This window comes from Nerophis lumbriciformis, linkage group LG06, assembly GCF_033978685.3.
Source record: "Nerophis lumbriciformis linkage group LG06, RoL_Nlum_v2.1, whole genome shotgun sequence".
NCBI lineage: Eukaryota > Metazoa > Chordata > Actinopteri > Syngnathiformes > Syngnathidae > Nerophis > Nerophis lumbriciformis.
Window position 1 is genome coordinate 796344 of NC_084553.2, and position 22853 is coordinate 819196.

At 34.9% G+C, this 22853-nt stretch overlaps 1 protein-coding gene across 2 annotated transcripts in view; it reads right to left on the reverse strand.

Annotated features, from left to right (window-relative positions):
* Positions 1-4437: 4437 nt before the first annotated feature.
* Positions 4438-22853, reverse strand: part of LOC133608236 (rhophilin-2-like) — a 114157-nt gene continuing 95741 nt past the window's right edge. For both annotated transcript variants that reach the window (XM_061963441.1, XM_061963440.1), the window contains exons 13-15: positions 11360-11506; positions 7095-7250; positions 4438-4774 (exon numbers count right to left, since the gene is read on the reverse strand). In XM_061963441.1, the coding sequence (XP_061819425.1) occupies positions 4532-4774; positions 7095-7250; positions 11360-11506 (546 nt within the window). In that variant the 3' untranslated portion in view covers positions 4438-4531. The remainder of the gene's footprint in view (positions 4775-7094; positions 7251-11359; positions 11507-22853) is intronic.

The window sequence follows — 22853 nt, forward strand, 5'->3', positions numbered from 1 at the left end:
ATTTAAGGTGGTACTGGTGAGAAGAGTACTTAATTTAAGGTGGTACTGGTGAGAAGAGTACTTAATTTAAGGTGGTACAGGTGAGAAGAGTACTTCATTTAAGGTGGTACTGGTGAGACTTCATTTAAGGTGGTACTGGTGAGAAGAGTACTTCATTTAAGGTGGTACTGGTGAGAAGAGTACTTCATTTAAGGTGGTACTGGTGAGAAGAGTACTACTTCATTTAAGGTGGTACTGGTGAGAAGAGTACTTCATTTAAGGTGGTACTGGTGAGACTTCATTTAAGGTGGTACTGGTGAGAAGAGTACTTCATTTAAGGTGGTACAGGTGAGAAGAGTACCTCATTTAAGGTGGTACTGGTGAGACGAGTACTTCATTTAAGGTGGTACTGGTGAGACGAGTACTTCATTTAAGGTGGTACAGGTGAGAAGAGTACTTCATTTAAGGTGGTACTGGTGAGACTTCATTTAAGGTGGTACTGGTGAGAAGAGTACCTCATTTAAGGTGGTACTGGTGAGAAGAGTACTTCATTTAAGGTGGTAGAGGTGAGAAGAGTACTTCATTTAAGGTGGTACTGGTGAGAAGAGTACTTCATTTAAGGTGGTACTGCTGAGAAGAGTACTACTTGATTAAAGGTGGTACAGGTGAGAAGAGTACTTCATTGAAGGTGGTACAGGTGAGAAGAGTACTTCATTTAAGGTGGTACTGGTGAGAAGAGTACTTCATTTAAGGTGGTACAGGTGAGAAGAGTACCTCATTTAAGGTGGTACTGGTGAGACGAGTACTTCATTTAAGGTGGTACTGGTGAGAGGAGTACTTCATTTAAGGTGGTACTGGTGAGACTTCATTTAAGGTGGTACTGGTGAGACGAGTACTTCATTTAAGGTGGTACTGGTGAGAAGAGTACTTCATTTAAGGTGGTACTGGTGAGAAGTGTACTTCATTTAAGGTGGTACTGGTGAGACGAGTACTTCATTTAAGGTGGTACTGGTGAGAAGAGTACTTCATTTAAGGTGGTACTGGTGAGAAGAGTACTTCATTTAAGGTGGTACTGGTGAGACTTCATTTAAGGTGGTACTGGTGAGAAGAGTACCTCATTTAAGGTGGTACTGGTGAGACGAGTACTTCATTTAAGGTGGTACTGGTGAGACGAGTACTTCATTTAAGGTGGTACAGGTGAGAAGAGTACTTAATTTAAGGTGGTACTGGTGAGACGAGTACTTCATTTAAGGTAGTACTGGTGAGAGGAGTACTTCATTTAAGGTGGTACAGGTGAGAAGAGTACTTCATTTAAGGTGGTACTGGTGAGACTTCATTTAAGGTGGTACTGGTGAGAAGAGTACTTCATTTAAGGTGGTACAGGTGAGAAGAGTACTTCATTTAAGGTGGTACTGGTGAGACTTCATTTAAGGTGGTACTGGTGAGAAGAGTACTACTTCATTTAAGGTGGTACAGGTGAGACGAGTACTTCATTTAAGGTGGTACTGGTGAGAAGAGTACTACTTCACTTAAGGTGGTACTGGGGAGACGAGTACTTCATTTAAGGTGGTACTGGTGAGACTTCATTTAAGGTAGTACTGGTGAGACGAGTACTTCATTTAAGGTGGTACAGGTGAGAAGAGTACTTCATTTAAGGTGGTACTGGTGAGAAGAGTACTACTTCATTTAAGGTGGTACTGGTGAGAAGAGTACTTTATTTAAGGTGGTACAGGTGAGATTTCATTTAAGGTGGTACTGGTGAGACTTCATTTAAGGTGGTACTGGTGAGAAGAGTACTACTTCATTTAAGGTGGTACTGGTGAGAAGAGTACTTCATTTAAGGTGGTACTGGTGAGACGAGTACTTCATTTAAGGTGGTACTGGTGAGAAGAGTACTACTTCATTTAAGGTGGTACAGGTGAGAAGAGTACTTCATTTAAGGTGGTACTGGTGAGACGAGTACTTCATTTAAGGTGGTACAGGTGAGAAGAGTACCTCATTTAAGGTGGTACTGGTGAGACGAGTACTTCATTTAAGGTGGTACTGGTGAGACGAGTACTTCATTTAAGGTGGTACAGGTGAGAAGAGTACTTAATTTAAGGTGGTACTGGTGAGACGAGTACTTCATTTAAGGTAGTACTGGTGAGAGGAGTACTTCATTTAAGGTGGTACAGGTGAGAAGAGTACTTCATTTAAGGTGGTACTGGTGAGACTTCATTTAAGGTGGTACTGGTGAGAAGAGTACTTCATTTAAGGTGGTACAGGTGAGAAGAGTACTTCATTTAAGGTGGTACTGGTGAGACTTCATTTAAGGTGGTACTGGTGAGAAGAGTACTACTTCATTTAAGGTGGTACAGGTGAGACGAGTACTTCATTTAAGGTGGTACTGGTGAGAAGAGTACTACTTCACTTAAGGTGGTACTGGGGAGACGAGTACTTCATTTAAGGTGGTACTGGTGAGACTTCATTTAAGGTAGTACTGGTGAGACGAGTACTTCATTTAAGGTGGTACAGGTGAGAAGAGTACTTCATTTAAGGTGGTACTGGTGAGAAGAGTACTACTTCATTTAAGGTGGTACTGGTGAGAAGAGTACTTTATTTAAGGTGGTACAGGTGAGATTTCATTTAAGGTGGTACTGGTGAGACTTCATTTAAGGTGGTACTGGTGAGAAGAGTACTACTTCATTTAAGGTGGTACTGGTGAGAAGAGTACTTCATTTAAGGTGGTACTGGTGAGACGAGTACTTCATTTAAGGTGGTACTGGTGAGAAGAGTACTACTTCATTTAAGGTGGTACAGGTGAGAAGAGTACTTCATTTAAGGTGGTACTGGTGAGACGAGTACTTCATTTAAGGTGGTACTGGTGAGAAGAGTACTACTTCATTTAAGGTGGTACAGGTGAGAAGAGTACCTCATTTAAGGTGGTACTGGTGAGACGAGTACTTCATTTAAGGTGGTACTGGTGAGACGAGTACTTCATTTAAGGTGGTACAGGTGAGAAGAGTACTTCATTTAAGGTGGTACTGGTGAGACTTCATTTAAGGTGGTACTGGTGAGAAGAGTACCTCATTTAAGGTGGTACTGGTGAGAAGAGTACTTCATTTAAGGTGGTAGAGGTGAGAAGAGTACTTCATTTAAGGTGGTACTGGTGAGAAGAGTACTTCATTTAAGGTGGTACTGCTGAGAAGAGTACTACTTGATTAAAGGTGGTACAGGTGAGAAGAGTACTTCATTGAAGGTGGTACAGGTGAGAAGAGTACTTCATTTAAGGTGGTACTGGTGAGAAGAGTACTTCATTTAAGGTGGTACAGGTGAGAAGAGTACCTCATTTAAGGTGGTACTGGTGAGACGAGTACTTCATTTAAGGTGGTACTGGTGAGAGGAGTACTTCATTTAAGGTGGTACTGGTGAGACTTCATTTAAGGTGGTACTGGTGAGACGAGTACTTCATTTAAGGTGGTACTGGTGAGAAGAGTACTTCATTTAAGGTGGTACTGGTGAGAAGTGTACTTCATTTAAGGTGGTACTGGTGAGACTTCATTTAAGGTGGTACTGGTGAGAAGAGTACCTCATTTAAGGTGGTACTGGTGAGACGAGTACTTCATTTAAGGTGGTACTGGTGAGACGAGTACTTCATTTAAGGTGGTACAGGTGAGAAGAGTACTTAATTTAAGGTGGTACTGGTGAGACGAGTACTTCATTTAAGGTAGTACTGGTGAGAGGAGTACTTCATTTAAGGTGGTACAGGTGAGAAGAGTACTTCATTTAAGGTGGTACTGGTGAGACTTCATTTAAGGTGGTACTGGTGAGAAGAGTACTTCATTTAAGGTGGTACAGGTGAGAAGAGTACTTCATTTAAGGTGGTACTGGTGAGACTTCATTTAAGGTGGTACTGGTGAGAAGAGTACTACTTCATTTAAGGTGGTACAGGTGAGACGAGTACTTCATTTAAGGTGGTACTGGTGAGAAGAGTACTACTTCACTTAAGGTGGTACTGGGGAGACGAGTACTTCATTTAAGGTGGTACTGGTGAGACTTCATTTAAGGTAGTACTGGTGAGACGAGTACTTCATTTAAGGTGGTACAGGTGAGAAGAGTACTTCATTTAAGGTGGTACTGGTGAGAGACTTCATTTAAGGTAGTACTGGTGAGACGAGTACTTCATTTAAGGTAGTACTGGTGAGACTTCATTTAAGGTGGTACAGGTGAGAAGAGTACTTCATTTAAGGTGGTACTGGTGAGACGAGTACTTCATTTAAGGTGGTACTGGTGAGACGAGTACTTCATTTAAGGTGGTACAGGTGAGAAGAGTACTTAATTTAAGGTGGTACTGGTGAGAAGAGTACTTCATTTAATGTGGTACTGGTGAGACTTCATTTAAGGTGGTACTGGTGAGAAGAGTACTACTTCATTTAAGGTGGTACTGGTGAGATGAGTACTTCATTTAAGGTGGTACTGGTGAGTACTGCAGTCAGTACTTTGAGCAGCGCAGTGGCAAGGCCCCATGTTGGAATGTGAGTCAATAGAAGAGTGTCGGAGGTGGACCTCCTGCTCAGTAGAGGGCGCTGTCCTTGTAGGAGCTGGGGAAGGTCTGGCAGGGCTTGTTCCAGGACTGCTGGGCCGTGGGCAGACTGACGGTGCTGGCGCTCTTCATGCGGTTCTTCAGGCCCCAGCTGAGGAAGGAGGACTTCTTGCTCACCTTGCGGGACTTGGGACTCTGGTCCTCGTTGTAGGCCAGGCAGATCATGGAGTAGGTCTTGGGCAGGTTCCCGCAGAAGGTGGCGCTCTTGGCAGGCTACACAGAAACAACAAGTAGTCCCCACATTTAAAAAAAAAAAAGGCTTTGCTACACATCTTAAAATGCAAGCTAGAGACCGATACTGATAGTAGTCAAGGATGTTGTAACCGATATTTGGAGCAGATATTAGTCTTCAGTAAAAGTTATTTAAACAAAAAAATAGCTGGACAAGTCACCTTAACACCTAATGTATCATAAGTGATACACATTTTTTTAAAGCTAAAAAGCCTGATGTATCAGATCAGATACATGCATTGCATGTGTCATCCACAAGAGGGCAGCGGTTGACTTGTTAGAGGACTGTCAAAACAGGAGACGCCTGATTTTTGAAGAGAAACTTTCAATCACTTTTTTTTTTCTACTGCTTGTCCCTTTTGGGGTCTATAAAACATTATTTTTTATTACTGACACGTCAGTAATAACAGTTCATCTGTTGATACAAGTAGAAATGACTTAATACGTCATCATATATTTTATAGTAAAACTGTGTTGAAAATGTGTATCAAATTAGAGACAACAGGTATAAAGAGGTAATGTTACTCAAAATGAGTCATTTGGTATTTTATTGTATTTCATGCATTATAAATAGCATGACGCAACATACAGTCCATCCATTTCCTACCGCTTGTCCCTTTTGGGGTCTATATAACATTATTTTTTATTACTTACACGTCAGTAATAACAGTTCATCTGTTGATACAAGTAGAAATGACTTAATATGTCATCATATATTTTATAGTAAAACTGTGCAGAAAATGTGTATCAAATTAGAGACAACAGGTATAAAGAGGTAATGTTACTCTAAATGAGTCATTTGGTATTTTATTGTATTTCATGCATTATAAATAGCATGAAGCAACATACAGTCCATCCATTTCCTACCGCTTGTCCCTTTTGGGGTCTATATAACATTATTTTGTATTACTGACACATCAGTAATAACAGTTCATCTGTTGATACAAGTAGAAATTACTTAATATGTCATCATATATTTTATAGTAAAACTGTGTTGAAAATGTGTATCAAATTAGAGACAACAGGTATAAAGTGATAATGTCACTCTAAATGAGTCATTTGGTATTTTATTGTATTTCATGCATTATAAATAGCATGAAGCAACATACAGTCCATCCATTTTCTACCACTTGTCCCTTTTGGGGTCTATAAAACATTATTTTTTATTACTGACACGTCAGTAATAACAGTTCATCTGTTGATACAAGTAGAAATGACTTAATATGTCATCATATATTTTATAGTAAAACTGTGCAGAAAATGTGTATCAAATTAGAGACAACAGGTATAAAGAGGTAATGTTACTCTAAATGAGTCATTTGGTTTTTTATTGTATTTCATGCATTATAAATAGCATGAAGCAACATACAGTCCATCCATTTCCTACCGCTTGTCCCTTTTGGGTTCTATAAAACATTATTTTTTATTACCGACACGTCAGTAATAACAGTTCATCTGTTGATACAAGTAGAAATTACTTAATATGTCATCATATATTTTATAGTAAAACTGTGCAGAAAATGTGTATCAAATTAGAGACAACAGGTATAAAGAGGTAATGTTACTCAAAATGAGTCATTTGGTATTTTATTGTATTTCATGCATTATAAATAGCATGAAGCAACATACAGTCCATCCATTTCCTACCGCTTGTCCCTTTTGGGGTCTATAAAACATCATTTTTTATTACTGACACGTCAGTAATAACAGTTCATCTGTTGATACAAGTAGAAATTACTTAATATGTCATCATATATTTTATAATAAAACTGTGCAGAAAATGTGTATCAAATTAGAGACAACAGGTATAAAGAGGTAATGTTACTCTAAATGAGTCATTTGGTATTTTATTGTATTTAATGCAGTATAAATAGCATGAAACAACATACAGTCCATCCATCCATCCATTTTCTACCGCTTGTCCCTTTTGGGGTCTATAAAACATTATTTTTTATTACTGACACGTCAGTAATAACAGTTCATCTGTTGATACAAGTAGAAATTACTTAATATGTCGTCATATATTTTATAGTAAAACTGTGTAGAAAATGTGTATCAAATTAGAGACAACAGGTATAAAGAGGTAATGTTACTCTAAATGAGTCATTTGGTATTTCATTGTATTTCATGCATTATAAATACAATCTTTACATGTTTTAAATAAGTTTATTTTACACAATATGGTATATTTACAGGTAAAATATAACATTTGTTGTTTTATTGTGTGGCGATCTCTAGAATATTAGCATGGCGTCATTAGCATTAAAGTTGCAGGGTTTACTAACTGTGGGCGTGTCCCTACCATGGTGGGGTTGCCGTCCAGCACGCTGACCACCTGGACGTCCACGCCCTGCTCGTCGGCGTCCTTCAGCAGCCGCATCACCTCGCCCACGCTCATCCACTTGCAAGGGGTGTCGCCCACGGCCACGATGTAGTCGCCCTCCTTCAGCCCGTCAGCCTGCAAACAGAAGGCCGGGCGTGAGGAGAGGTCAAATGCTCTAGCTGAATGCTAAAATACATTGACTTTGCTATAGACGTGCTACTGATTAGCATTAGCGATTTTACATGGCGATTTCTACACCACTAAACGTGTTATTGAAAAAAACTACAACTAAGATGCTGGTTACAATCAAACAGCTGGTGCGTAACGTGTACAGTACTTACAGTATTAACACTTTCTGGGGCGCAACAAAAACAAATTTAAGGTCTTGCCGTTTTGGAAGAGAATTTTCCAAATGTGTAAATGAAAACTACAACTAAGATGCACGTTAGAATCAAACAGTTGGTGCGTGATATGCACATTACTTACAGTATTAACATTTTTCAGGGCGCAACAACAACAACAACAACAAAAACTACTAACTATACACTGCTGCCATCTAACATCTTGCTGTTGTGGAAGAGAATTTTCCAAATATGTAAATGAAAACTACAACTAAGATGCACGTTAGAATCAAACATCTGGTGCGTAATGTGTACACTACTTACAGTATTAACACTTTTTAGGGCACAGCAACAACAACAACAACAACAACAACAAAAACTAACTATACACTGCTGCCATCTACAGTCTTGCCGTTTTGGAAGAGAATTTTCTAAATGTGTAAATGAAAACTACAACTAAGATGCACGTTACAATCAAACAGCTGGTGTGTAACATGTACAACACTTACAGTATTAACACTTTCTAGAGCGCAACAACAACAACAAAAACTTAACTATACACTGCTGCCATCTAACGTCTTGCCGTTTTGGAAGAGAATTTTCCAAATGTGTAAATGAAAACTACAACTAAGATGCACGTTACAATCAAGCAGCTGGTGCGTAATATGTACAATACCTACAGTATTAACACTTTTTAGGGCGCAACAAAAACAAAACAAAAACTACTAACTACATACACTGCTGCCATCTACCGTCTTGCCGTTTTGGTAGGGAATTTTCCAAACAAGTAAATGAAAACTACCACTAAGATGCACGTTACAAACAGCTGGTGTGTAATATGTATAGTACTTGCAGTATTAACACTTTTTAGGGCGCAACAACAACAAAAACTACTAACTATACACTGCTGCCATCTAACATCTTGCCGTTTTGGAAGAGAATTTTCCAAATAAGTAAATGAAAACTACAACTAAGATGCTGGTTACAATCAAACATCTGGTGCGTAACGTGTACAGTACTTACAGTATTAACACTTTCTAGGGCGCAACAAAAACAAATTTAAGGTCTTGCCGTTTTGGAAGAGAATTTTCCAAATGTGTAAATGAAAACTACAACTAAGATGCACGTTAGAATCAAACAGTTGGTGCGTGATATGTACATTACTTACAGTATTAACATTTTTCAGGGCGCAACAACAACAACAACAACAAAAACTACTAACTATACACTGCTGCCATCTAACATCTTGCTGTTGTGGAAGAGAATTTTCCAAATATGTAAATGAAAACTACAACTAAGATGCACGTTAGAATCAAACATCTGGTGCGTAATGTGTACACTACTTACAGTATTAACACTTTTTAGGGCGCAACAAAAACTAAACAAAAAACTACTAACTATATACACTGCTGCCGTCTAACATCTTGCCGTTGTGGAAGAGAATTTTCCAAATATGTAAATGAAAACTACAACTAAGATGCACGTTGCAAACAGCTGGTGTGTAATATGTGTAGTACTTGCAGTATTAACACTTTTTAGGGCGCAACAACAACAAAAACTACTAACTTTACACTGCTGCCATCTAACATATTGCCGTTTTGGTAGAGAATTTTCCAAATAAGTAAATGAAAACGACAACTAAGATGCACGTTACAAACAGCTGGTGTGTAATATGTATAGTACTTGCAGTATTAACACTTTTTAGGGCGCAACAACAACAAAAACTACTAACTTTACACTGCTGCCATCTAACATCTTGCCGTTTTGGTAGAGAATTTTCCAAATAAGTAAATGAAAACTACAACTAAGATGCACGTTACGATCAAACAGCTGGTGTGTAATATGTCCTCTACTTACAGTATTAACACTTTTTAGGGCGCAACAACAACAAAAACTACTAACTATACACTGCTGCCATCTAACATCTTGCCGTTTTGGAAGAGAATTTTCCAAATAAGTAAATGAAAACTACAACTAAGATGCACGTTACGATCAAACAGCTGGTGTGTAATATGCACTCGACTTACAGTATTAACACTTTTTAGGGCGAAACAAAAAAATCTAAGGTCTTGCTGTTTTGGAAGAGAATTGTGTCAGCCAGCGTGAGGAGCTCTACAGGACTGAAGATGGCGCCGGAGGAACGTGAGCGTGCTCCAGGCACACCTGGACTCCAGCGAGTGACTTCTCTCCTGTGGCCTCCAAGGAAACATATAAGAGGTTGACCCAGTTGGAGTTTACGTAACCTCACTAATCAGCGTGGCCTCTTAACGAGCTGTCACAGCGACGCAGACTTCTAATTGCTAGCCGACTAGGCGGCGGCGGCTTGATGTTTGATGTTGAGGGTGGTTAAACATCTCAACTAAGAAGTTACTGACAATAAATTCAACACCATAGACTGTGTTTATGTTATTCACATGTGAATAATGCTGTATAATAGACTGTATTTATATTATTCACATGTGAATAATGCTGTATAATAGACTGTATTTATGTTATTCACATGTGAATAATGCTGTATAATAGACTGTATTTACGTTATTCACATGTGAATAATGCTGTATAATAGACTGCATTTATGTTATTCACATGTGAATAATACTGTATAATAGACTGTATTTATATTCACATGTGAATAATGCTGTATAATAGACTGTATTTATGTTATTCACATGTGAATAATGCTGTATAATAGACTGTATTTATGTTATTCACATGTGAATAATGCTGTATAATAGACTGTATTTATGTTATTCACATGTGAATAATGCTGTATAATAGACTGTATTTATGTTATTCACATGTGAATAATGCTGTATAATAGACTGTATTTATATTATTCACATGTGAATAATGCTGTATAATAGACTGTATTTATGTTATTCACATGTGAATAATGCTGTATAATAGACTGTATTTATAATATTCACATGTGAATAATGCTGTATAATAGACTGTATTTATATTATTCACATGTGAATAATGCTGTATAATAGACTGTATCTATGTTATTCACATGTGAATAATGCTATATAATAGACTGTATTTATATTATTCACATGTGAATAATGCTGTATAATAGACTGTATTTATGTTATTCACATGTGAATAATGCTGTATAATAGACTGTATTTATATTATTCACATGTGAATAATGCTGTATAATAGACTGTATTTATGTTATTCACATGTGAATAATGCTGTATAATAGACTGTATTTATGTTATTCACATGTGAATAATGCTGTATAATAGACTGTATTTATGTTATTCACATGTGAATAATGCTGTATAATAGACTGTATTTATATTATTCACATGTGACTAATACTGTATAATAGACTGCATTTATATTATTCACATGTGAATAATGCTGTATAATAGACTGTATTTATATTATTCACATGTGAATAATGCTGTATAATAGACTGTATTTATATTATTCACATGTGAATAATGCTGTATAATAGACTATTTATGTTATTCACATGTGAATAATGCTGTATAATAGACTGTAGTTATATTATTCACATGTGAATAATGCTGTATAATAGACTGTATTTATGTTATTCACATGTAAAAAAATACCTTAGTGTTTATTGTCTATTGTGAGCGAACTGTGGTGCTAAATTTCCCCCAGGGATCAATAAAGTACTTTCTATTCTATTCTATCTGATGAATATGTACATAAATACACTAGATCACAGTAATTATACTTTGGACAAACTGAGTTACAAAAGATTAAAGTATTGTTTGAGATATTATTATTATTATATTATATTAGTTTGTGATTATGAGCAATATTTGTTGTAACCCCCCCCTGCCACAAATAGATTGCAGTCCTGTCTTATCTCATCAAATGAAAATCCCCATTAAAAGTCCCATGTGGACCACACTTGGGACTCACAGCAGCGGGGCACAGGGGGTCCAAGGAGACCACCTGGACCGGGGCGTCTCCCTTCAGCGTGAAGCCCAGGTCCCGGTCCTCGGCGCGGAGGCGCAGCGTCCGAGGTGGCGTCCAGCGCTGCTTGGCGGAGAAGACCGCCAGAGGCCCCTGGTGGACACAGAGTGGAAGTGACGCTCAGTACAAGGAAGAGGACTTGGATTCTGTTTGTGAGGAGCTTGTTTTTTTTTACTTTCTTCAATCCGGCCACGCTAAAGACAAACTCTCAGGGAGGTCACCCAGAACAAGGTCAAGGGTCGCCGGGTGTCCACCTACTCTCTTGCTTTTTTCCCTCGTAAAATCAAGCGGCTCTAACCGGCGGCTCGCGTAAAGAGTCACTCAAGCAGCACTGAGAGCCAGACTCTCTAGTTAAAAGTTGCAATTTTCTACAGCAACAAAGAAAGTATGCTTGGTAAAAAAAAAAAAAGCTCCACCCTTCCAAAATACGCTAGCTTGATGCTAATTTAGTTAGCATTAGCGATTTTAAAATTTCCGCACCTCCAAAATTTGCTCATGCAAACGACAACTCAGCTGAACGTCACAATCCAACAGCCGGTGTGTAATTAGTACAACTAGTGATGGGTTGATGAGGCGTTTCGACACATTGCAAAACTGTATTGATACTGTGTCGATACTGTGTCACTAAATACTGACATCTGCTGGACATTAAAAATCCCTACAGGCAACCTATGGACCGACTCAACTGACACTGATTTGATGCCCTAGTACAGGGGTCACCAACCTTTTTGAAACCAAAAACTACTTCTTGGGTACTGATTACCGTAATGCGAAGGGCTACCAGTTTGATACACACTTAAATAAATAAATATATTGGCATTTGTAAGTTACACGTAAGTGTGATTTAAACAAGAATAGCTAAATAAATACATTTATATATATATAAAAAATGGGTATTTCTGTCTGTCATTCCGTCGTACATTTTTTTTTTCCTTTTACGGAAGGTTTTTTGTAGGGAATAAATGATGAAAAAAAACACTTAATTGAACGGTTTAAAAGAGGAGAAAACACACAAAAAAATAAAATAAACATAGTTTTCTTCAATTTCGACTCTTTAAAATTCAAAATTCAACCGACAAAAAGAAGAGAAAAACTAGCTAATTTGAATCTTTTTGAAAAAAATTAAAAAAAATTTTTTATGGAACATCATTAGTAATTTTTCCTGATTAAGATACATTTTTAGAATTTTGATGACATGTTTTTAAATTGGTTAAAATCCAATCTGCACTTTGTTAGAATATTTAACAAATTGGACCAAGCTATATTTCTAACAAAGACAAATCAGTATTTCTTCTAGATTTTCCAGAACAAGAAATTCAAAATACTTTGAAATAAGATTTAAATTTGATTCTACAGATTTTCTAGATTTGCCAGAATAATTTTTTTTTAATTTTAATCATAGTAAGTTTGAAGAAATATTTCACAAATATTCTTCGTCAAAAAACCAGAAGCTAAAATATTTATTATTCTTTACAATAATAAAAAATTTATTTTTTTACTTGAACATTGATTTAAATTGTCAGGAAAGAAGAGGAAGAAATTTAAAAGGTAAAAAGGTATATTTGTTTAAAAATCCTAAAATCCTTTTTAAGGTTGTATTTTTTTCTCTAAAATTGTATTTCTAAAAGTAATAAGAAGCAAAGTAGAAAATAAATGAATTTATTCAAACAAGTGAAGACCCATCCATCCATCCATTTTCTACCGCTTATTCCAAGTGAAGACCAAGTCTTTAAAATATTTTTCGTGGATTTTCAAATTCTATTTGAGTTTTGTCTCTTTTGCGAAGGGCTACCAGTTTGATACACACTTAAATAAATAAATATATTGTCATTTGTAAGTTACACGTAAGTGTGATTTAAACAAGAATAGCTAAATAAATACATTTATATATATAAAAAAATGGGTATTTCTGTCTGTCATTCCGTCGTACATTTTTTTTTCCTTTTACGGAAGGTTTTTTGTAGAGAATAAATGATGAAAAAAAACACTTAATTGAACGGTTTAAAAGAGGAGAAAACACGAAAAAAAATTTGAAACATAGTTTATCTTCAATTTCGACTCTTTAAAATTCAAAATTCAACCGACAAAAAGAAGAGAAAAACTAGCTAATTTGAATCTTTTTGAAAAAAATTAAAAAAATAATTTATGGAACATCATTAGTCATTTTTCCTGATTAAGATACATTTTTAGAATTTTGATGACATGTTTTAAATTGGTTAAAATCCAATCTGCACTTTGTTAGAATATTTAACAAATTGGACCAAGCTATATTTCTAACAAAGACAAATCAATCAATCAATCAATCAATGTTTATTTATATAGCCCTAAATCACAAGTGTCTCAAAGGGCTGCACAAGCCACAACGACATCCTCGGTACAAAGCCCACATAAGGGCAAGGAAAAACTCACCCCAGTGGGACGTCGATGTGAATGACTATGAGAAACCTTGGAGAGGACCGCATATGTGGGTAACCCCCCCCCCCCCTCTAGGGGAGACCGAAAGCAATGGATGTCGAGTGGGTCTGACATAATATTGTGAGAGTCCAGTCCATAGTGGATCCAACATAATAGTAAGAGTCCAGTCCATAGTGGGGCCAGCAGGACACCATCCCGAGCGGAGACGGGTCAGCAGCGTAGAGATGTTCCCAGCCGATGCACAGGCGAGCGGTCCACCCCGGGTCCCGACTCTGGACAGCCAGCACTTCATCCATGGCCACCGGACCTGTGCCCCCCCCCCCCCCCCCCCCAAGGAAAAGGGGAGCAGAGGAGAAAAGAAAAGAAACGGCAGATCAACTGGTCTAACAGGGGGGTCTATTCAAAGGCTAGAGTATACAAATGAGTTTTGAGATGGGACTTAAATGTTTCTACTGAGGTAGCATCTCTAATTGTTACCGGGAGGGCATTCCATAGTACTGGAGCCCCAATAGAAAACGCTCTATAGCCCGCAGACTTTTTTTGGGCTCTGGGAATCACTAATAAGCCGGAGTTCTTTGAACGCAGATTTCTTGCCGGGACATATGGTACAATGCAATCGACAAGATAGGACGGAGCTAGACCGTGTAGTATTTTATACGTAAGTAGTAAAACCTTAAAGTCACATCTTAAGTGCACAGGAAGCCAGTGCAGGTGAGCCAGTATAGGTATATATATATGTATATATGTATATAAAGGTGTATATACAGTATAGGCGTAATATGATCAAACTTTCTTGTTCTTGTCAAAAGTCTAGCAGCCGCATTTTGTACCAACTGTAATTTTTTAATGCTAGACATAGGGAGACCCGAAAATAATAGATTTGCCAGAATAATTTTTTTGAATTTTGATCATAGTAAGTTTGAAGAAATATTTCACAAATATTCTTCGTCAAAAAAAACAGAAGCTAAAATATTTATTATTCTTTACAATAATAAAAAAAATTTTTTTTTACTTGAACATTGATTTAAATTGTCAGGAAAGAAGAGGAAGAAATTTAAAAGGTATATTTGTTTAAAAATCCTAAAAATCATTTTTAAGGTTGTGTTTTTTCTCTAAAATTGTATTTCTAAAAGTAATAAGAAGCAAAGTAAAAAAAAAAAATGAATTTATTTAAACAAGTGAAGACCCATCCATCCATCCATTTTCTACCGCTTATTCCAAGTGAAGACCAAGTCTTTAAAATATTTTTCGTGGATTTTCAAATTCTATTTGAGTTTTGTCTCTTTTGCGAAGGGCTACCAGTTTGATACACACTTAAATAAATAAATATATTGTCATTTGTAAGTTACACGTAAGTGTGATTTAAACAAAAATAGCTAAATAAATAAATTTATATATATAAAAAAAATGGGTATTTCTGTCTGTCATTCCGTCGTACATTTTTTTTTCCTTTTACGGAAGGTTTTTTGTAGAGAATAAATGATGAAAAAAACACTTAATTGAACGGTTTAAAAGAGGAGAAAACACGAAAAAAAATTTGAAACATAGTTTATCTTCAATTTCGACTCTTTAAAATTCAAAATTCAACCGACAAAAAGAAGAGAAAAACTAGCTCATTTGAATCTTTTTGAAAAAATTAAAAAAATAATTTATGGAACATCATTAGTCATTTTTCCTGATTAAGATACATTTTTAGAATTTTGATGACATGTTTTTAAATTGGTTAAAATCCAATCTGCACTTTGTTAGAATATTTAACAAATTGGACCAAGCTATATTTCTAACAAAGACAAATCAGTATTTCTTCTAGATTTTCCAGAACAAGAAATTCAAAATACTTTGAAATAAGATTTAAATTTGATTCTACAGATTTTTCTAGATTTGCCAGAATAATTTTTTTTTAATTTTAATCATAGTAAGTTTGAAGAAATATTTCACAAATATTCTTCGTCAAAAAAACAGAAGCTAAAATATTTATTATTCTTTACAATAATAAAAATTTTTTTTTTTTACTTGAACATTGATTTAAATTGTCAGGAAAGAAGAGGAAGAAATTTAAAAGGTAAAAAGGTATATTTGTTTAAAAATCCTAAAAATCATTTTTAAGGTTGTATTTTTTTCTCTAAAATTGTATTTCTAAAAGTAATAAGAAGCAAAGTAAAAAAAATAAATGAATTTATTTAAACAAGTGAAGACCCATCCATCCATCCATTTTCTACCGCTTATTCCAAGTGAAGACCAAGTCTTTAAAATATTTTCGTGGATTTTCAAATTCTATTTGAGTTTTGTCTCTTTTTAGAATTAAAAATGTGGAGCAAAGCGAGACCAGCTTGCTAGTAAATAAATACAATTAAAAAAAATAGAGGCAGCTCACTGGTAAGTGCTGCTCTTTGAGCTATTTTTAGAACAGGTGAGCGGGCGACTGATCTGGTCCTTACGGGCGACCTGGTGACCGCGGGCACCGCGTTGGTGACCCCTGCCCTAGTATATACAATAATATAAATATTTCATTTAGGATTATTTCATATCTTCATTTAAATAAAAATATATTATAATATATATACATTGAACCCGCCTTCTTCCGACTTAAACAACATACGTTAGTTTTTAAATATGACATTAATAATAAATACAGTTTTGTTATCAAATAATATTTATTAGCACGCACAAAAAGTAGCGTACATTGGTGGCGCCCCCCCCAGGGTACCGGGACCAGGTACCGTGTCGGTTCGGATATTTCAGCGCCTCTCCCGAAAACCTCCCGGGACAAATTTCCTCCCGAAAAACTCCCGAAATTCAGGCGGACCTGAGTGACGTGTTGACAACACACTAACAACAGCGTCTACCGTAAACAGCAATGTTGTGACACTTTTAAACAGGACAATACTGCCATCTACTGTACATGCACATGTGACCCACCCATAATGTGTCACATTTTTGTGTTGATTTATTTCGTTTATTTTGTGGTTTGAATTCGTTTTTTGGAGCTGTCATTACACATTTATCAGTATTCACATTGCGAGTAGGGCGTTTCTTCCCAATTGAACGCTATCGCCTGCAGACCGGAAGTGTCTTGTCATTCTGATGAGCGCGACCAGTCTGTGAACAATTGAAACGTCCTGTGTGCTTTTTTTCCCTCCTGTATAACAGGTTAGTTTTGGTGAATCAACTCACTGAATAATATCCATGTGATCTTTATAAGTTTGAGTACACATTCTGATGGCGGAGCCTAACTCTAAAGTGTTTGTGAGTTGTAGTTTGTATTTGTGAATGAATCCGGTGCGCAGCTGCAGTAATCAATACAAAAAGGCGACGTGAGCGCGCAATGTTTACATAGGAACTTCTGATCCTAATTCAGACTCCCAAATTAGAGCTCCCGTTTTCTTATTGATTTTATAATGTATATTTGTATAATGTGTGTGTTCTGAAATAGTGACAGAGAATAGAACAAGGATGGACAATTCAACCCTTAACTCAACAATGAGTAGATGAGTGTTATGTGTGTATATGTGTAAATAAATGAACACTGAAATTCAAGTATCTAGCGGGTCCATGACCATGACTTCTGTTTTGTTTGATCAGCCGTTTTACTGCCATGTCACAGACACTGTTTGGAAATGTGGAGGTTGCCCCCCGTGGGTTCTCCAGACCACCAATCACCGACACGAGAGTCCAGGTTTCAGGATTTAATGCCGGTTTATTTTCAGCGTTTTCCCATTTGTTTGCTTTTCAGCACAAGGTCCTCGTCACTCCCGGCTGCCACTTATAACAGAGCGACAGGTGATTAGATAACCGGGCCCAGGTGAGCCATCGGTCGCTGATTTCGAGGCCGGTCCTGGTACAACCCCCGCTTCGCTGCAGGCCCGCAGGCCACACCCCCCTCCACAGGAAACAATTAAGGTATGTAAATAAACATTTACAGAATATTTCTGTGTAAATAACCTATATATCAGCGGCTAATATGTGGAAAAATATTCAGTGGGTGTGGCTTATATAGCGGTGAATAGTCAATAGCCGGGGGAAAATACGGTAGTTGGATTTTTAACGGGCCATTTTATCTCCTGGGAACATCGGTCTAAATCCTTACAGTATCTTCCCCGCTGGGCCGTGGAATGAGAGGACAAGAAAGAGCATAGCCGCCATGCTAACGAGATTAGCGCCGGTAAGAACTGGAACAAAAGGGATTTGTGTACACAAGACGGCAGATGACGGAACCATCTTGTCGGATCTGAAAGTAACCCGTCTACAAAAAGTATGGCTTGGCGTTGTGAAAACTTACCAAGACGCCTGCTGCAAAAGGAGCGACCCCAAAACAAAGAGTTTGAAAAGTGCAGATTGTTATCTGTGTTGTCATGGAAACGATGGCGATGGCGGCGGCACATTTTGTCAGGACAAAACTACAATTTAATAGAATTGTTAAATAATTACAAACAAGGCTTGAAATCAAACATCCTTCAAAATAGGTGAAATAATTAAGACTGCAACTATTAATTACTTCCATTTAAAGTCTTTGATTAATCGTTTAATGAGTGGAACTAATTTGACATTTATATCATCCATATTGCATAAAGGAAGGTAAAAAAAAGCTAAATAGAAGGTAAAAGATAGTAAAAGATAATAAAAGATTGTAAAATAAGTTAATTAGAAGGTAAAATATGGTCAAATACAGTAAAACAATTAGAAGGGAAAAAATATATTGTAGAAGAAGATAAATAGATGGTAAGAAAAAGTAAAAGAAGGTAAAAAAAAGGAAAATAATAAATAAATAGGAGGTAAGAAAAAGGTAAATAGGTTAAAAAAGTTAAATAAAAAGATAAAGAAGGTTGATAGAAGGTAAATAAAAGGTAAACATTTTTTAAATAGGAGGTAAGTAAAAGGTAAATGTAATGTAAAAAGAGGTATATATTTAATAGTAAAATAAAGTAAATAAAAGATAAAAGACGGTAAATAGAAGGTAAAAGAAAGTAAATACAATATTAAAGAAGGTAAATAGAAGGCAAAATAAAGTAAATAAAATATAGATGAAGGTAAATAGAAGGCAAAAGAAGGTTAAAAAATATATATAAAAGAAGGTAGATAAAATAAGGTGAAAGAAGGTAAAAAACGTAATTTTTTTTTAAATAGGAGGTAAGTAAAAGGTGAATGTAAGGTAATAGAAGATAAATAAATGCTAAAAGAAGGTAAATGTACGGTAAAAGAAGGTAAATGGAAAGTAAAATAAAGCAAATAAAAGGTAAAAGAATGTAGATACAATATTAAAAAAGGTAAATAGAAGGCAAAATAAAGAAAATAAAAGATCGAAGAAGGTAAATAGAAGGCAACATAAAGTAAATAAAAGATAGAAGAAGGTAAATAGAAGGCAAAAGAAGGTAAAAAAAATATATATAAAAGAAGGTAGATAAAATAAGGTGAATAGAAGGTAAAAGAAGGTAAATAAAACGTAACATTTTTTTAAATAGGAGGTAAGTAAAAGGTGAATGTAAGGTAATAGAAGATAAATAAATGCTAAAAGAAGGTAAATGTACGGTAAAAGAAGGTAAATGGAAAGTAAAATAAAGTAAATAAAAGATAAAAGACGGTAAATAAAAGGTAAAAGAATGTAGATACAATATTAAAAAAGGTAAATAGAAGGCAAAATAAAGAAAATAAAAGATCGAAGAAGGTAAATTGAAGGCAAAAGAAGGTAAATAAAGATAAAAGAAGGTAGATAAAATAAGGTGAATAGAAGGTAAAAGAAGGTAAATAAAACGTAAACTTTTTTTAAATAGGAGGTAAGTAAAAGGTGAATGTAAGGTAATAGAAGATAAATAAATGCTAAAAGAAGGTAAATGTACGGTAAAAGAAGGTAAATGGAAAGTAAAATAAAGTAAATAAAAGATAAAAGATGGTAAATAAAAGGTAAAAGAATGTAGATACAATATTAAAAAAGGTAAATAGAAGGCAAAATAAAGAAAATAAAAGATCGAAGAAGGTAAATAGAAGGCAACATAAAGTAAATAAAAGATAGAAGAAGGTAAATAGAAGGCAAAAGAAGGTAAAAAATATATATATAAAAGAAGGTAGATAAAATAAGGTGAATAGAAGGTAAAAGAAGGTGAATAAAACGTAACATTTTTTTAAATAGGAGGTAAGTAAAAGGTGAATGTAAGGTAATAGAAGATAAATAAATGCTAAAAGAAGGTAAATGTAAGGTAAAAGAAGGCAAATGGAAAGTGAAATAAAGTAAATAAAAGATGGTAAATAAAAGGTAAAAGAATGTAGATACAATATTAAAAAAGGTAAATAGAAGGCAAAATAAAGAAAATAAAAGATCGAAGAAGGTAAATAGAAGGCAAAAGAAGGTAAATAAAGATAAAAGAAGGTAGATAAAAGAAGGTAAATAAAAAGTCAACAGAAAATAAAAGAAAGTAAATAAAAGATAAAAGAAGGTAAATACTAGGTAAAAGAAAAAGGTAAATAGAACGTAAAAAAAGATAATAGAAGTTAAATAAAAAGTAAATAAAAGATAAAAGAAGGTGATTAGAAGTTAAAAAAAAGATAAAAGAAGGTAGATAAAAGAAGATGAATAGAAAGTAAATAAAATATAAAAGACGGTAAACAGAAAATAAAAGAAAGTAAATAAAAGATAAAAGAAGGTAAATAAAAAGTCAACAGAAAATAAAAGAAAGTAAATAAAAGATAAAAGAAGGTAAATTCTAGATAAAAGAAAAAGGTAAATAAAACGTAAAAAAAGATAATAGAAGTTAAATAAAAAGTAAATAAAAGATAAAAGAAGGTGATTAGAAGTTAAAAAAGATAAAAGAAGGTAGATAAAAGAAGATAAATAGAAAGTAAATAAAATATAAAAGACGGTAAACAGAAAATAAAAGAAAGTAAATAAAAAATAAAAGAAGGTAAATAGAATGTAAAAAAACAAAATAAGGTATATAAAGTAAATAAAAGATAAAAGAAGGTGATTAGAAGGTAAAAAATATAAAAGAAGGTACATAGAAAGTAAATAAAAGATCAAATAAGGTAGAAGAAGGTAGATAAAAGTTTCAGCTTCACAAATTCCTCAGTAAATTCACCAAAAACGTCACCTGCTGAGCTGATTGGAGAGCTAGCTTGTGCGGCTAGCGGGTCCATGACCATGACTTCTGTTTTGTTTGATCATCCGTTTTACTGCCGTGTCACAGACACTGTTTGGAAATGTAGAGGTTGCCCCCCCGCCCCCCGTGGGTTCTCCAGACCACCAATCACCGACACGAGAGCCCAGGTTTCAGGATTTAATGCCGGTTTATTTTCAGCGTTTTCCCATTTGTTTGCTTTCCAGCACAAGGTCCTCGTCACTCCCGGCTGCCACTTATAACAGAGCGACAGGTGATTAGATAACCAGGCCCAGGTGAGCCATCGGTCGCTGATTTCGAGGCCGGTCCTGGTACAACCCCCGCTTCGCTGCAGGCCCGCAGGCCACACCCCCCTCCACAGGAAACAATTAAGGTATGTAAATAAACATTTACAGAATATTTCTGTGTAAATAACCTATATATCAGCGGCTAATATGTGGAAAAATATTTAGTGGGTGTGGCTTATATAGCGGTGAATAGTCAATAGCCGGGGAAAATACGGTAGTTGGAAATAATTAAGACTGCAACTATTAATTACTTCCATTTAAAGTCTTTGATTAATCGTTTAATGAGTGGAACTAATTTGACATTTATATCATCCATATTGCATAAAGGAAGGTAAAAAAAAAAGCTAAATAGAAGGTAAAAGATAGTAAAAGATAATAAAAGATTGTAAAATAAGTTAATTAGAAGGTAAAATATGGTCAAATACAGTAAAACAATTAGAAGGGAAAAATATATATTGTAGAAGAAGATAAATAGATGGTAAGAAAAAGTAAAAGAAGGTAAAAAAAAGGAAAATAATAAATAAATAGGAGGTAAGAAAAAGGTAAATAGGTTAAAAAAGTTAAATAAAAAGATAAAGAAGGTTGATAGAAGGTAAATAAAAGGTAAACATTTTTTAAATAGGAGGTAAGTAAAAGGTAAATGTAAGGTAAAAGAAGGTATGTAGATAGTAAAATAAAGTAAATAAAAGATAAAAGACGGTAAATAGAAGGTAAAAGAAAGTAAATAAAATATAGAAGAAGGTAAATAGAAGGCAAAAGAAGGTAAAAAAAAAAAAGATAAAAGAAAGTAGATAAAATAAGGTGAATAGAAGGTAAAAGAAGGTGAATAAAACGTAACTTTTTTTTAAATAGGAGGTAAGTAAAAGGTGAATGTAAGGTAATAGAAGATAAATAAATGCTAAAAGAAGGTAAATGTAAGGTAAAAGAAGGCAAATGGAAAGTGAAATAAAGTAAATAAAAGATGGTAAATAAAAGGTAAAAGAATGTAGATACAATATTAAAAAAGGTAAATAGAAGGCAAAATAAAGAAAATAAAAGATCGAAGAAGGTAAATTGAAGGCAAAAGAAGGTAAATAAAGATAAAAGAAGGTAAATAAAGTCAATAAAATATAAAAGACGGTAAACAGAAAATAAAAGAAAGTAAATAAAAGATAAAAGAAGGTAAATAGTAGGTAAAAGAAAAAGGTAAATAGAACGTAAAAAAAGATAATAGAAGTTAAATAAAAAGTAAATAAAAGATAAAAGAAGGTGATTAGAAGGTAAAAAAGATAAAAGAAGGTAGATAAAAGAAGATAAATAGAAAGTAAATAAAATATAAAAGACGGTAAACAGAAAATAAAAGAAAGTAAATAAAAGATAGAAGAAGGTAAATAGAAGGTAAAAAAACAAAATAAGGTATATAAGGTAAATAAAAGATAAAAGAAGGTGATTAGAAGGTAAAAAAGATAAAAGAAGGTACATAGAAAGTAAATAAAAGATCAAATAAGGTAAAAGAAGGTAGATACAAGTTTCAGCTTCACAAATTCCTCAGTAAATTCACCAAAAACGTCACCTGCCGAGCTGATTGGAGAGCTAGCTTGTGCGGCTAGCGGGTCCATGACCATGACTTCTGTTTTGTTTGATCACCCGTTT